Below are 14,755 nucleotides of genomic sequence, written 5' to 3'. Positions count from 1 at the left end.
GATATTGAGTATAGTTCCCTGTGCTATACAGTAGGACCTTGTCGTTTATCCATTCTATATACATAATAGTTTGTGTCTCCTAGTCCCAAACTTCCAATCCATCCCTCTCCGTCAATACCCCGACCTTCGCAACCACAAGTCTGTTCTCTACATCTGTGCGTCTGTTTCTGTTTCGTAGGTACGTTCATTTGTGTCGTATTTTAGATTCCACATATAAGTGATATCATATGGTATTTATCTTTCTCTTTCTAACTTACTTCACTTAGTATGATAATCCCTAGGTCCATCCATGTTGCCGCAAATGGCATTATTTCATTCTTTTTAATGGCTGAGTAATAAATATATATATAATATTATATATATAATATCTTCTTTATCCATTCATCTGTCGATGAACATTTAGGTTGCTTCCATGTCTTGGCTATTGTGAATAGCGCTGGACTGTTTTCAAAGCGCTTTCCCCGGTATGTATTCCTGATAACAGTACTGGGAGTTGGCGGAACTCACATTTATAGAGGCTGAGGAAAAATGTGCCAGGGACCGAGCACCGTGCCAATACTTTGTCTGCTCTTTTCCATGTTATCCACCAAACAACCCTGTGAGGTAGGTACTGTGACTCCCCTTTCTTTAAGTGAGGAAGTTGAAGCTCAGAGAAGTAAAGTGAATTACCCAAGCCATGAAAATTAGCAAGTGACAGAGGGGGTGATCGAAGCTCAGACCTGTCCCCCAAACCCAGCCTCCTTCTGTCACATAAGTGTTCTGGACCACGCAGCTGGAAAAGTCAGACTGGGGACTCGAACCCAGGGCCACAGAGGGCCTGGAATGGAAGTGCTTGTTGGGAATAGAGGTGAAGAAGTCTGCACTGGGGGTGGGGCTGGAGCAGTAGAAAGTTTACACTGAATATATAATGACTTAAGCAGCTATTAAAGGTTTTTGGGCAGAGGCGTGAGATGATTGTGGTGTGTGAGCAGAATTATTACGGTACAGTTTTGTTAGAGGAACTAGAGGGGAAACACTGGCCTGGGAGGCTCACGAGAGGACACAGGCCAGGGTGGTTACAGAGAGCGTGGCTTGTCACAGGGACAGGCCCAAAGCCTGGAGAAAAAGGTTTTCAGCTACTTTTGGCAATTCCACGAGTACTTTAGAGAGAAATGCTCTCTGTTACAAAATAGTATGTTGTTGATTACCGAGGCAACCATTCCTAGAGCTTTCTGGTGAGCCCTGGGGGCATCTGCCTCCATTTTAGAAAAATCCATTTCTATTTTGCACCCAATTTTCTTTTTTTACTGTGTTTCACAGTTGGTAGGAGGTTTGTTATCATAGGTTTTTAAAGTTTCCCCTGTGCGGCCCTTGCCTGGAAGAAAACAGACCCCACTGGCCACAATTTAAAACGTTTTGACCTCTGCCTAAGCATTTCTGGATTTTTCTATTTGTTTAGTTTCTAAGAGTTTCTAAACTCGCTGGGAAGCCCAAAACAAAGGGTGATGTTTTCGAGGTGGGAACGAAGGAGAGGGTTTCCTTCTCTCTCTACATCTCTCACCACCTTCACCCCAACAACTGGCAGACTTGCAGAGCGACATTTTAGATAAACGAAGAAAGCACTGGTCTCTTTTAGCTACTTGAAACAAATAAATACACAAAGATCCACCAAACTTGGCCCTTTGCCATCTGTTTAACTGGAAAAGCCCTCCCACAGCTCACAGCGTAACTGCTGGCTGAAGCAAAGTGAACAGGTTAGAGAAGGCACCTCAACTCACAGGAGCACAAAGCATGGCCTTTGCAGCTGTCGGGAAAATCACTCCTTTCTTTCTTCCTTCCTTCCTTCCTTTCCTTCCTTACTTTACTTACTTATGCTTGAACTTGGGCCCTTGGCAGTGAAAGTGCCGAGTCCTAACCACTGGACCACCAGGGAATTCCCAGAAAAATCACTTCTTTAGGAGGCAGTCCTATTATAGGGAGGGTTGGTATAAACATTAAACTTCAAAGTCAGAAGTATATTTGATCTCCTTGGAGTTTGGGTCTAATACGGGCAAGATTGGAACAAGAGTCACCTAGATTCCAAGCAAGTTATGTAGCAGGTAATTTTTTTTTTTTTGCGTTACGCGGGCCTCTCACCGCTGCGGCCTTTCCCGTCGCGGAGCACAGGCTCCAGACGCGCAGGCTCCACAGCATGTGGGATCCTCCCGGACCGGGGCACGAACCCGTGCCCGCCGCATCGGCAGGCGGGCCCCCAACCACTGCGCCACCAGGGAAGCCCAAGTAGCAGGTAATTTTTTTTTAACATTTTATTTCATTATATCTTTTATTTATTATTTATTTATTTAATTTTGGCTGCGTTGGGTCTTTGTTGCGGTACATGGGCTTCTCATCGCGGTGGCTTCTCTTGTTGTGGAGCACGGGCTCTACGCACGCGGGCTTCAGTAGTTGTGGCTCGCGGGCTCTAGAGTGCAGCCTCAGTAGTTGTGGCGCACGGGCTTAGTTGCTCCGCGGCATGTGGGATCTTCCGAGACCAGGGCTTGAACCCGTGTCCCCTGCGTTGGCAGGTGGATTCTTAACCACTGCGTCACCAGGGAAGTCCAGCAGGTAATTTTTTTAGTGGAAGAGTTGTTGAGCTAAATACCTTTTTAAAAAAAGGTTATATTTCCTATTGTGGTAGAATGTACATAACAGTTTACCATTTTAGATATTTTTAAGTGTGTCGTGCAGTGACATTGGGTACTTTCACGCTGCTGTGCAACCATCACCACCATCCATCTCCAGAACTTTCTCATCTTCCCCAACTGAAACTCTGTACCTAAAACTCTGTACCTGTTAAACAGTAACTCCTCATGCCCTCTCCTTCCAGCCCCTAAGAATCAGCATTCTACTTCTGTCTCTGAATTTGACTACTTTCTGTCTCTTAGCCTCATCTAAGTGGAGCCGTGCGGTATTTGCCCTTTTGCGTCTGGCTAATTTCACTTAGCATTATCAGTCACGTTCATCCGTCTTGTAGCCTGTGTCAGGATTTCCTTTGTTTTTAAGTCTGACTAATATTCTGTTGTCTTTTTGAATATACCACATTTCGCTTATCCATCTGTCAGGAGTCATTGAACTAAATTTTAAGCTCTTTTCCAGTGTTCTGATTTTATGAATCTCTGATTTTCCTTTTGTAACCTCATTTTTTTTTTCTGTTCATAAAACAGGACTGGCAATTATGGAGACTTTGGGAGAGGATTAATTTCAAATTTGTTAGTAATGTTCTTTTAAAGAAAGATATGTGGGGACTTCCATGGCGGCGCAGTGGATAACACTCTGTTCTCCCAATGCAGGGGGCCCGGGTTCAATCCCTGGTCAGGGAACTAGATCCCACATGCATACCGCAACTAAGAGTTCACATGCCACAACTAAGGAGCCCGCGTGCCGCAACTAAGGAACCCTGGAGCTGCAACTAAGGAGCCCGCCTGCCACAACAAAGACCTGGCACAACCAAATAAATAAATAAATAAAATAATATTTAAAAAAATAAAGAAAAATATATGATTTAATGACAAGGTGTTACTTATGTTCAACAACTGAAGGCTGGGAGAAGTGACGTGGTCAAAGTGTATAAGTTGTAGAGAGTAGACCACCTGGGGGTGAGAGCATGGGACCTCTGTGACTTTTCTCTGGAGGTCCGTGCACTGGAACAATTAATATGAAGCGTTGCTCACAGGGTAACCTTGTGCAGGACAAGTACCTCCGCTGAGAGATTTAAAATTCACAAACATTTGAGTTGAGAGAGAATTATGATGCCTGGGAAGGAGCTAACCCTAATATTTACCTTTAGCAATTGACAGCTTATTTAAAACCAGTGAAGTATGTTGGCACAGGGAAGGGAGGATGCAATCTAGTGCCTGCCTACCCCATAGTAAATTCAAGGAGGCAAACACATGTAGTGAATTTATGGCTGTGCAGTGGAATCCTGTTTTTAAGTGTTCTGGAAAGCTCACTGGGTTTTTGTTGTAAAATAAGGCAGGTGGTGAGGTGCCAATCCTGAGTACTTGTGGGGAGACTTGTCCAGGTGATAGCTTCATGAGGGGAGCTGCCTTTGACCTCAGAGAAATTGATTTTTGGTAGCCGTATTGTTGCATTTTAAAGTTGCTCAAGGCTTCTTTTTCTTCTTTTACCAAAACATCTATTGGGATTTTTTTCTCTTTGAGAAGTAATACAGGATCACTGTAGAAAATTGGAAAATACAGAAAAGTGTATAGAGGGAAAAATCACCTATAGGCCTCCTACCGGAAGTAACTGATATTCCTATGTCACAGGTTAGCCTTATCTTTTTCTATGTGTGCATATTTCCATGTAAGAATAAATTCTTTTTTTAAAAAAATTTATTTGTTGACTGATTTATTTTTGGTCGTGTTGGGTCTTCATTGCTACGCGTGGGCGAGCAGGGGCCACTCTTCGTTGCGGTGCGTGGGCTTCTTATTGCGGTGGCTTCTCTGTCGCCAAGCACGGGCTCTAGGCGCATGGGCTTCAGTAGTTGTGGCACACGGGCTCAGTAGTTGTGGGTCGCGGGCTCTAGAGCGCAGGCTCAGTAGTTGTGGCTCGTGGGCTTAGTTGCTCTGCGGCATGTGGGATCTTCCTGGACCAGGGCTCGAACCCGTGTCCCTTGCATTGGCAGGCAGAATCTTAACCACTGCACCACCAGGGAAGTCCAGAATAAATTCTTCAAAAAGGGGATCTCTGACAGCTACATAATATTCCACTAAATAAGTGAACCAATTATAATTTATAAATAATAATTTATAATTTAACATTTAACAATTTCCAGTTATGGCAAACTTAGGCCAGTTCCAAATTTTGCTATAATCCTCAGTGCTGTTATAAACTTGCTTTTTTTTTTTTTTTTTTTTTTTTCTTTTTTAAAAAAATATTTATTTGGCTGTGCTGGGTCTTAGTTGCGGCCTGCAGGCTCTTAGTTGTGGCATGCGGGATCTATTTCCCTGACCAGGGATCGAACTAGGCCCCCTACATTGGGAGCGCAGAGTCTTAACTGCTGGACCACCGGGGAAGTCCCTAAACTTGCTTTTAATATACATCTTTGTGCATGTCTTTGGTCGTTTGCATAGGATAAATTCCTAAGAAGAATAACTGGGTCAAAGATTCTGTTATATTTTAGTGATTATTTCCATTTCATTTGTTTTAGCCTCAATTTCGTCTTTTTTTTTCATTAATTTCTTTTCCTGTTTTCTTTCCCTGCTTTTTAAAAATTCTTCTTCTCAATTCTGTAGGATTGGTTCTGTTGGTTTGTTTTTTTTTTTTTTTTTTTTTTTGTGGTATGCGGGCCTCCCTCTGCTGGGGCCTCTCCCGTTGCGGAGCACAGGCTCCGGACGCGCAGGCTCAGAGGCCATGGCTCACGGGCCCAGCCGCTCCGCGGCATGTGGGATCCTCCCAGACCGGGGCGCGAGCCCGGTTCCCCTGCATCGGCAGGCGGACGCGCAACCACTGCACCACCAGGGAAGCCCTGTTGGGTTTTTAAAGTTGTCTTTAAATGGAAATTTCAAAAATGCAATTGCATTTTTGGTTTCCTTACAGTATTTTCTCATTTTATTCAGCTTTAAAAAAAAAAACGTTTTGGTCTGAAAACAAGCATACATTTTCCACATTTTTCTTCTGTTTCCACTGGTCTACTCTTTGTATCTTCAATGCAACATATTACACATTGCTGTTGTGTTACAGAATATTTCTGGAAGCTTCACAGTTTGTATTGTTTGCCCGTCCTGGAAAGAAGAAAGTTTTGTCGGGTACTGTATTTCCCCACAGACAGGCATGTCATTTCAACTTGGCTCCCCTCTGACTGCCTTGTTGCCGACAGAACCTCTTTTCGGATCTTGAGTTTGTTAGTATAAATTTATCTCGCTATTTCGGCTCTCCAGTCTCCCAATGGGTGTGGTGAAGATGTGGCACCCGTGGGCAGTGCTAGTAGGGAACCTCTCTTTTCTCTTTCTTCTGTGTTTGTTGGAGCTGCTGAGATGGGGTCAACTTTATGCTCGGGGCTTTTTTCTTTTTTCTTCCCCATAGCTGTAAGTTCTGACTGTGGCCAGCCCACCAGTTTGTCACATCCGGGTAAGCTCTTGCTGCCCTGATGTAGATACCACACCTCTGCCCTCGGACTCCTATCTCGTGCTTTTCAGATACTGCTTTCTAGAGCCTTGAAGCAGTCCAAGTGACTGTTTCAAGAGCTGTATTCTAGCTCTCAGGCCACTCTGATCCTCCAGTGCCGGCCCCTGTATTCAGTTGGGTTTCACCAGGGTCTCTTTCACTTAATCTCTATATCCTGCTGCTGATGCTTAGAAGGGCAATTGCAAGTCTAGCCTTGGTTGCCTTTTCAAATCTGATCCCAGCTACACTGTTGCTCTAGCAGTGATTCCTTTTCCTCCCTCCCTCCCTCCCTTCCTGTCCTTATACCAAGCATAAATCTTCCAGGTTATTATTTAGGGAAGCGAGACTAACCCCTCAACCGGCACGGATCCCTCTGTTTTTTTCCGCTGGGTACAGCATTTTCCTTCCCTCGCTGGCCTGCTGCTGAGTGCTGCTCTGGGCTATATGACTTCAAAGCCATCCCCCCAGAGGTAGCTGTCCTTAAACTAAAACTCAAACGAAAGACATTTCTGAGCTCTTTAAAAAATAATAATAATAATAAAACGCCCTGTGAATTCTCTGCTTTTCATGTGGTTCCTAGCCTCCCTCTGACAGCATGACCTGTTCTGGGCTGCCAGCTCTAATTCCTTTGATGTCTGTCTCCAGGATACCTCCCTGGAATCTGCACAGAGAAGAGTGAAATTGTCTAGTCCGAGTGTGTTGAGCGGGGAGGTAGGGAGAAGCCCCAGCAACTTCGTGTACGTGTTCGCAAGGAAATGAGGTTTAACTGGCAATAACCCTGGAAGAACATATGTTCTTCTCGATTATGGAGAACATTCAGTTTTTCTTTCCTTTTTACCGCCCCAGCCCCAAGTTTTCCCTTCAACCACTACTTCGGTATTCACGGTGCAGTAAGCAGCCATCGCCTGGTGGTTTTCTTGAGGTATTTGTTGTTTCCCGAATTCTCTAAAGCAGTCTCTCTCTCCTCTGGCCAAGGCCTGGGATCTTCTTTTCAGACATGCCTCTCCCTTTTTTTTTTTTCTTATAAAAAAAAGCACAACCAGAAATTATTTCTTATTACAGAGAATTTTAAATTATACGGAATTAGAATAATCTCATGGACCCCATACACCCATCATCCAGCGGCAGCAATAATCAATTCATAGCTAATCTTGTTTCATCTCTACCCTTTCTCACCCTATTATTTTGAGGAAAAATCTCAGACATTGTATCATTTCAGCCATAAATATTGAAATGTGACCGCTAGAAGGTAAGGGTTTGAAAAATAATCAATACTATGACTGTACCGTCCAAATTAATAATTCCTAAATAACATCAAGTATCTAATCAGGGTTCAAATATTTCATATATCAAAATATCATATATTGATATGTGTCAGCTTTTTTTTTTTTTTTTTTTTTTTTTTTGCTGTACGCGGGCTTCTCACTGTTGTGGCCTCTCCCATTGCGGAGCGCAGGCTCCGGACGCGCAGGCTCAGCGGCCGTGGCTCACGGGCCCAGCCGCTCCGCGGCACGTGGGATCCTCCCGGACTGGGGCACGAACCCGTGTCCCCTGCATCGGCAGGCGGACTCTCAACCACTGCGCCACCAGGGAAGCCCGATATATGTCAGCTTTTAAAATTACATGTATATCTTGATTCAGTCTCAAGTTTTCTTTCACTTAAGTGTTTACCCAGCCAAAGCCTAAGGTGCTCCAGTTAAACTCCCTTCCACACCAAGCTAGCAAGGGAAATTCAGTGAAAGGCACTTCATCTGGGATGTGTGGCCAGGTACGTAACCGGAAGGGGGGCGGCCCCGTGCTTCAGACCTTCCTAGCCAGACAAGCCCTCTGGCTGGAGCCCTGGGCTCTTTCTCCCCTTTGGTCTTGGAGCCCCTGGAGGGTATAGACAGTTTCCTCATAACTTTGAGTCTCTGGGGTCACTTCAGATTTTTAAAAATATGTTGTACCAAACTATAGCATTTAAAAATGTTATTCCTTTTTTGTTATTTAACAGACTTGCATAGCACTCACTGTACCTAACACTATTCTAAGCGCTTATGCATATTAGCTCTCTAATTCTCATAATAACCCTAAATATTAGCTTATATGGACCAGAGGGAAAGGGTGATTATCTGTTTCTTTTATGTCAGTAGGTGATACACATGTCCTGCATTTTCTGGGACGCTCCCAGATTTATATCATTTTAACTTTTACAGAAAAAGGTGAGTTTATATGTGTAAGTGTGAACTGTAATGCCATTATAAAATATTGCATATGTACCTGCAAGTTAGGAAGAAACTCTATTATCATAAGGCCACATATTCTGAAAACTGGTTCAGCTGACAGCTCTGACACCTGACCGACATTGCCTACGCCTCTTAAGTCAGGTGTCAGCAGCATCCTTCTTTCCTCACTGGTTGCACGTGAGGCCAGGATTTGGCATCCCAGAAAGGAGGCAAGCCAACATACCTTGCTGTTCTCTCCCTGCTTCTCTCCAGCTTAGCGCTTTCCATCCAGGTCTGTTCTTTTCCACAGCAGCGTCCCGTCTTCAGGTCACCCTGGGGGACTGGAAGGCACAGAAGGAAAGACTCACTGGCTGAGTGTGTTCATTCACAGAAAGGGCTTTCCTGGGGGCGACCGCTGGCCGTGGCCTCGCACGGTGCCCAGCAGCCAGCAGAGTGTGAGGGCTGCACCTGCCCCACCGCCACTCTGAGCACGCACCGCTGCCGTGCTTAAAGGGCATCTCTCCCACTCTAATGGGAGGAAAAAGGTAAAACAGAACCGGAAGGCTTTGTCACGAGGACATTTTTGGTCTAATGAGAGAAGAGTGCTTTAGCCATGCTCTCTGTGTTGAAGCCTGATTCTGTGAGCGCGTCCATCTTTGGGAGGACAACTGATGTAAGGGCGAGGGGGGTCTGAGGACAGCGTAACCTCATGGCAGCAGGGATGCAGGTTTTATTGGGGGATGTTTGAAGGATGCTAAGCAGACCCTCATGTGGTTGGAGTGGTAGGAAAGGTGTGTTCTCTGACGGACCACAACCGTCAACACCCACATTAATAGCCTTCTCTCCCAGGGCTCTGTCAGAGTCAGCGCCTTCTGTTATTCCTGGTCATGTCCTGCACAGCTCAGGGCCTTATACGCAGTAGGTGCTCAGTATATACACGTTGAATGTACGTGCACATAGCTCATTGATCGGAATGCTTGTTTACTGCGGCCCTCCGTGGACCCCAAAGCTGTTGTCTGGTTCCTTTCACACGACCTTACCAGATCTTCTCCAAACATTATCACCTAGGTTCCTCCTTATTCTGCCTTGACCAGAAGGTTCAAGGGCTTTCCAAGCTTTCCCCCAGCCACACCCTGATCCCGATCGATTTCATAGCTCTCAGTTCCCAAGAATTGCCCTTTCCCAAATCTCATTGCCTGCTCGGCTACCCACAAAATTGCCTCTGGTTTCTCCTTGTCTTGCTGGCACCCTCATCCAGTGGTAGCCCCCCACTTCTCAATGTTGTTAAGCCGAGGAGATTTTTGGCTGTCAGATAGACCACATAATATAGGAGAGGTGGTGACTTCTTGCCAGAGATGAAACTTCGCAACTGGGGTGGAGACCTGCGGTTCCTTTAAAGAGCACAGCAAAATGATGCAATCGTGAGTGGCAGCAAATGAATACTCTGCCCAGCTAGGAAGTCAGCTTGGAAACGGGTTAGGACAGTGTTCTTCCTTGGGTTGGAATTTGGCCAGACTTGGGATTTTATTGAACATCAGTTATCAATGCAAGAACTTTTTCAGAAATGATCTGCTGGTTTTCTTCTTATTGTACTGCCTGAGTTTCCTGTAGTCAGCATTTATTACTTTTATAATCATAAAGTTAGAAATAAAATACCACTTCGATGGAAGTGAGAACATCACGTCATTTGTTAAGTCACATAACATGGCACGTACCCACGTCTTCCCCCATCTCTTTATTTTTCAATTAATACAGGGTTAGGGCTGTTTGTGCTCGAGGCTCGAGGACCTTGGCTGCTTGCACTGGAATCCGTGAATTTAGTCCAAATTGATAGTGTTCTGGTATTCCTGAAGACTTTTATTTATTTACTTTATAAGAAGCAGCTTAAATGAAGGCATATTTCTCAAACTGACCACGTATTGTTCAGGATAAACAGCTTTATAGTAAGTGCATAATAGGGATATGGATTTACTGTAGGGGTCTTGAGTATTTTTTGCAGGCATTGTTTTAAGTCAGGGGGAAGCAAAGATGAAAGGACATTTCAAGATAAGCCCTGTGAGTAATTTTGTGTTGCAGTGAGGGGTTGAGATGGAGGGGATTTGCTTTGGCATTCATGCCCAGTCCTGCTGCAGACGGTATCCCGGAACAGAAAGCTGCCTGGAACTCATCGGCAGGACAGGGGACCCCGTTTTGGCTTGGATTTGGGAATTAAGCATGTGGCGAGTCTAATATTAGAAAATCCGTTCTTACCCTTCCCCCATCCCTATCCGTCAAGCTCTTCTGTCCCTCTTTGTGTGAACGACGTCTCCACACCTCCTTTCTCTCGTGCTTTCTCTGTGAGCAGTTGTTTAATTTATTTTTTGGCTGCTTATCTTTTTGTTAATCAGATTTTCTCCCTTGGCGAAGCTCTTCAACCAAAGGCCTCGCCTTGGTCTTGTGATGCACACTCACCGGTTAGAATGGCTCTGTTTTGTTTTTTTGTCTTTTTGGGCCATGCCGTGCAGCTTGCGGGATCTTGCTTCCCTGACCAGGGAGTGAACCTGGGCCCCTCAGCAGCGAGAGCACAGAGTCCTAACCACTGCACCACCAGGGAATTACCCGTTCTGTGTTTTAGATGCAGATGTTGGCTTCCATCAGTAGTAACCTCAATCTGGAGGACAAAATCGTAACAGGAAAACCGAATACCTTTTACGTGATTGTGACTGTATTGTGCCTTGGGCCCAGCAGCACCCGGAATGAGATACTAAGTTATCTTGCCTTTTGGAACTTTTGAGGATTTGGAAACGAGTGAATTTTAAGTCCTCCTGGGAGAGTCAAGTTGCAAATATTGAAGTTGGTGGGAAGGGGCTATTACAAATGGTCATGAAGATTGAGACAGAGCAGTTTAAAGAGGGGGCTTGGCTGCTTCATCTCTAATTTCCTTTGTGATCTTGGACAATTAAAATCAATGGAAAGAATATTTTTACTGAGCACTGACACAGCATTTCTGTGTCTTAGTTTCCACATCTTTGAAAGAGGGAGTTAGTTGGACTGAATAATTCTAAGTTCTCTCCAGTTCTAAAATTTTATGTGGATATCAAGTGGTTATGTGGATTCAGATGCAGTTGAGGGATGTGTAGACTTCCTAAGAAAAACCAATGTACTGGTTGACTCGAAATAAATAATCCATAAAAAGAATCTTAGAACAAGTATAGTTAATGTATTGGATACTACTACTATGATTATAGCCACATTTAACGAACACTTACTATGTGCAAGACATTGGTTTAATTTTTACAAGTATTTATTTATTTAATCTACCTAACAACCATATGAGGGAAGTGCTATTATTAGACCCATTTTATTGATGCAGAAGCTGAGGTGCAGGGAGTTAGGTAACTTTCATAAGATCACAAACTGGTAGGAATTCCCTGGTGGTCCAGTGGTTAGGACTAGGTGCTTTCACTGCAGAGGGCCTGGGTTCAATCCCTGTCTGGGCAACTAAGATCCCACAAGCCGCGCGGCCTGGCCAAAAATTTAAAAAAAAAAAAAAAAAAAAAGATCACAAATTGGTAAGTGATGCAGCTGGGATTCAAATCCAAACAGGCTCAGACAGGCTGACTCCAAACCCAAGCTCTTCACCATTATACCCTGCTGCCACTGTAATTTATTCATTATGACTCTGTCCATAAGACCCCCGGAGTGATTCACCAGCCCTCAGGTAACTTCCAGGGGCTTTGGGGCCCCTTCCATGGCAGTGGGAGGACGTGGCAGGAGGTTGTTCTGAATTCCTTGTCTTATGGATGGACGGCAGTCAGGAAGAGACAACAGACCACTCAGTGTGGTACCCAGAAGAGACCTAAGAAGGTAGACCATAGATCCATATCTGCTGTTGTACCTTCCCAAGCTTCAGTTCATCCCTTATGCTGAGGCACTAATCTTTCTCAAATGCCACTTTCACTCAGTGACTCACTTGAGCAGTAGTTCCCAATTGCCTACTGGGCCCACCCCTTAGTGCCCGGCGCTGCTCCTCCCCTGCCCAAGTTCAGTTTTAATCTTCACTGAGCACCAGAGCATCCCCCGCAGGCAAGCCTGTCTCCTCACAGACCCCACACCCCTGCTCATTCCCACTCCCCTCTCTTTGCGCTGGTTGTTCCTCCTGCCTGGAATGTCTTCCCTTCTACACTCTGCCTGTTCAAACCCAATTAGGCCCTCCACAAAGCCTTCTCCAACTCTCGGATATTCCCTTCTTGGAACCTTGGTGTTATTTTCTCATCAGCAATTGGGCATTTACTTATATTGATTTGTAATTTTCGTTTTGCTTTCCAAACTGTACTAGAAGCACTTTGAAGGAAGGAAACAGGACTGAAAATGTAGATCGGTCTGTTTATGTTCAGGTGGGACTCCAGCCAGTTCTAAATTGGTTTCTGGAACGTTCAATTTCCCTTATTAAGGATAGGTAGGCCCACAAATCAACCCATCAACCCCTAGACCTAAGTTCTAGCAAGGCTGTTTAGGGGAAAGGAAAATGAGTCCCATTTCGTGTAGCCGGTAATAAACTCATGAAATTCATTACCCTAAGAAGGAAAATATGTGGAAAATTATAAATCATTAATGACCGTCACCTGTTTCTACTAAGAGATGCTAGGGTAACTGTCATTCTTTGGGGCTTCTCTGATGATAGAATTCTTGGGTGTACTGAACCGGGTATATGATAAATTGCATCTTGCCTGCCAACATTGATTAGTTGTAGCTTTGTGAACTGAGTGTTAAGAAGGATTCTGAGGCTTTATCTGATTGCTGTGTCTGTCAAGGGCTCTGCAGAGTGGTGAAATGCTCTCGACCTTCCCAGAACTCTGACTCCTTCCAAATAGAAGCAGAAGAAAGGAGCTGGCAAAGCACATACCCTGGAGCCCATCATCAGAGTGTGTATAGGATGCAAAATCTTGCTTCCCCCTCCCACTTTGGTCTATTTTAAGTCAGAAATAGCCAGAGGATATCCGAGAGCTCTGTTCAGAATGTCAGGAGTCAGAAGTGAAGTGCCTCTTGCTTCCTTATAACAGCAGGTGACTTATGCAAAGCCAGCCACAGAGCACTCCCAACTCACTCAGCTGCTCAGCCGGGGGGATCACCCAGCCCACGTATTGCCCAGTGATGGTGTGGCAAATGGGGACCTTGCAGAAGCCTCTTCCTAGATGGGTCCTTGCTGCCGGCTCCCACCAGAACTCACAGAGGGCAGAGTGAATTTTAAGTCCTCCTGGGAGAGTCAAGTTGCAAATATTGAAGTTGGTGGGAAGGGGCTATTACAAATGGTCGTGAAGATTGAGACAGAGCAGTTTAAAGAGGGGGCTTGGCTGCTTCATCTCTAATTTCCTTTGTGATCTTGGACAATTAAAACCAATGGGAAGAATATTTTTACTGAGCACTGACACAGCATTTCTGTGTCTTAGTTTCCTCATCTTTGAAAGAGGCCATCTCTTTGTGGCCCTGGCCCTGGGGAAACTAACTCTAGAGATTCCTTTAAAATGCATATTTTCTTAGAAGGGGCTCAGGCCTCGACCTGAGGCGGCCTGATTGGATAGTTAACACTTCAGCTGAGGAGCTGTTAGCACCAAAAACTGCCATAGAGTTTTGTTTTTCTCAAGGCCTATGATTTTCAAACCGGAGCCTGCATCAGAATCACCTGGAGGGCTTGTTAAACTACAAATTGCTGGGCCCGATCCCAGAGTTTCTGACTAGTTAGGTCTAGGGTAGTGGGGCCCCCCAATTTGCATTGCTTAATAGTTCTCAGGTGATGCTGGTGATGCTGCTGGCCCAGGAATCACACTTTAAGAACCGCTACTCAAGGTAAAACTTTGCAACACTGGCAGCTAGATAGGGAGGTAGAATATTTTTTTAAAATATTTTAAAAAATTATTTGTTTATTTATTTTTGGCTGCGTCTGGTCTTAGTTGTGGCACGCGGGCTCTTCGTTGTGGTACGTGGACTTCTCTCTAGTTGCGGCACACGGGCTCCAGAGCGCGCGGTCTCATTAGTTGGGGCGCGCGGGCTCAGTAGCCCCGTGGCATGTGGGATCTTAGTTCCCTGACCAGGGATTGAACTGGCGTCCACCTGCATTGGAAGGCAGATTCTTAACCACTGGACCACCAGGGAAGTCCCGAGGCAGACTTTTTAGATGATCTTTGCCTTACCTTTTTTTTTCCTGGGTTTCTAAACAGGTAAAAATATTTTTAAAATTATACACTATATGCTTATGGTCCAAAATAAATCAAACATTATACATAGGCTTATAATAAAAAGTGATCTTTCTCTGTTTCTTCCCAAGAGTTACCACTTTTTTTTTTTTTTTTTTTTTTTTTTTTTTTTTTTGGGTACGCGGACCTCTCACTGTTGCGGCCTCTCGCGTTGCGGAGCACAGGCTCCGGACGCGCAGGCTCAGTGGCCGT

At 44.9% G+C, this 14,755-nt stretch overlaps 1 protein-coding gene across 6 annotated transcripts in view; it reads left to right on the top strand.

Annotated features, from left to right (window-relative positions):
* Positions 1-14,755, top strand: part of LOC114487815 (nucleoredoxin-like) — an 82,640-nt gene that overhangs the window by 31,203 nt on the left and 36,682 nt on the right. For 2 of the 6 annotated variants that reach the window (XR_008619411.1, XM_055090872.1), the window contains one exon: positions 3,309-4,704. The exons of 2 other annotated variants lie outside the window; for them this stretch is intronic. Coding sequence is in view for 3 of the 4 variants with exons in the window: in XM_055090872.1 (XP_054946847.1) it covers positions 3,309-3,431 (123 nt within the window). In the remaining variant the exon portion in view is untranslated. Of the gene's footprint in view, positions 1-3,182; positions 4,705-14,755 lie in introns of those variants that run through there. 2 more of the 6 variants (XM_055090871.1, XM_028500011.2) reach the window with 2 other exon arrangements.

The sequence above is a fragment of the Physeter macrocephalus genome, chromosome 14 (genome assembly GCF_002837175.3).
Source record: "Physeter macrocephalus isolate SW-GA chromosome 14, ASM283717v5, whole genome shotgun sequence".
NCBI classification, from domain to species: Eukaryota; Metazoa; Chordata; class Mammalia; order Artiodactyla; family Physeteridae; genus Physeter; species Physeter macrocephalus.
Note: the sequence above shows the minus strand (reverse complement) of the source record. Positions and strands in the feature narration are given on the sequence as shown.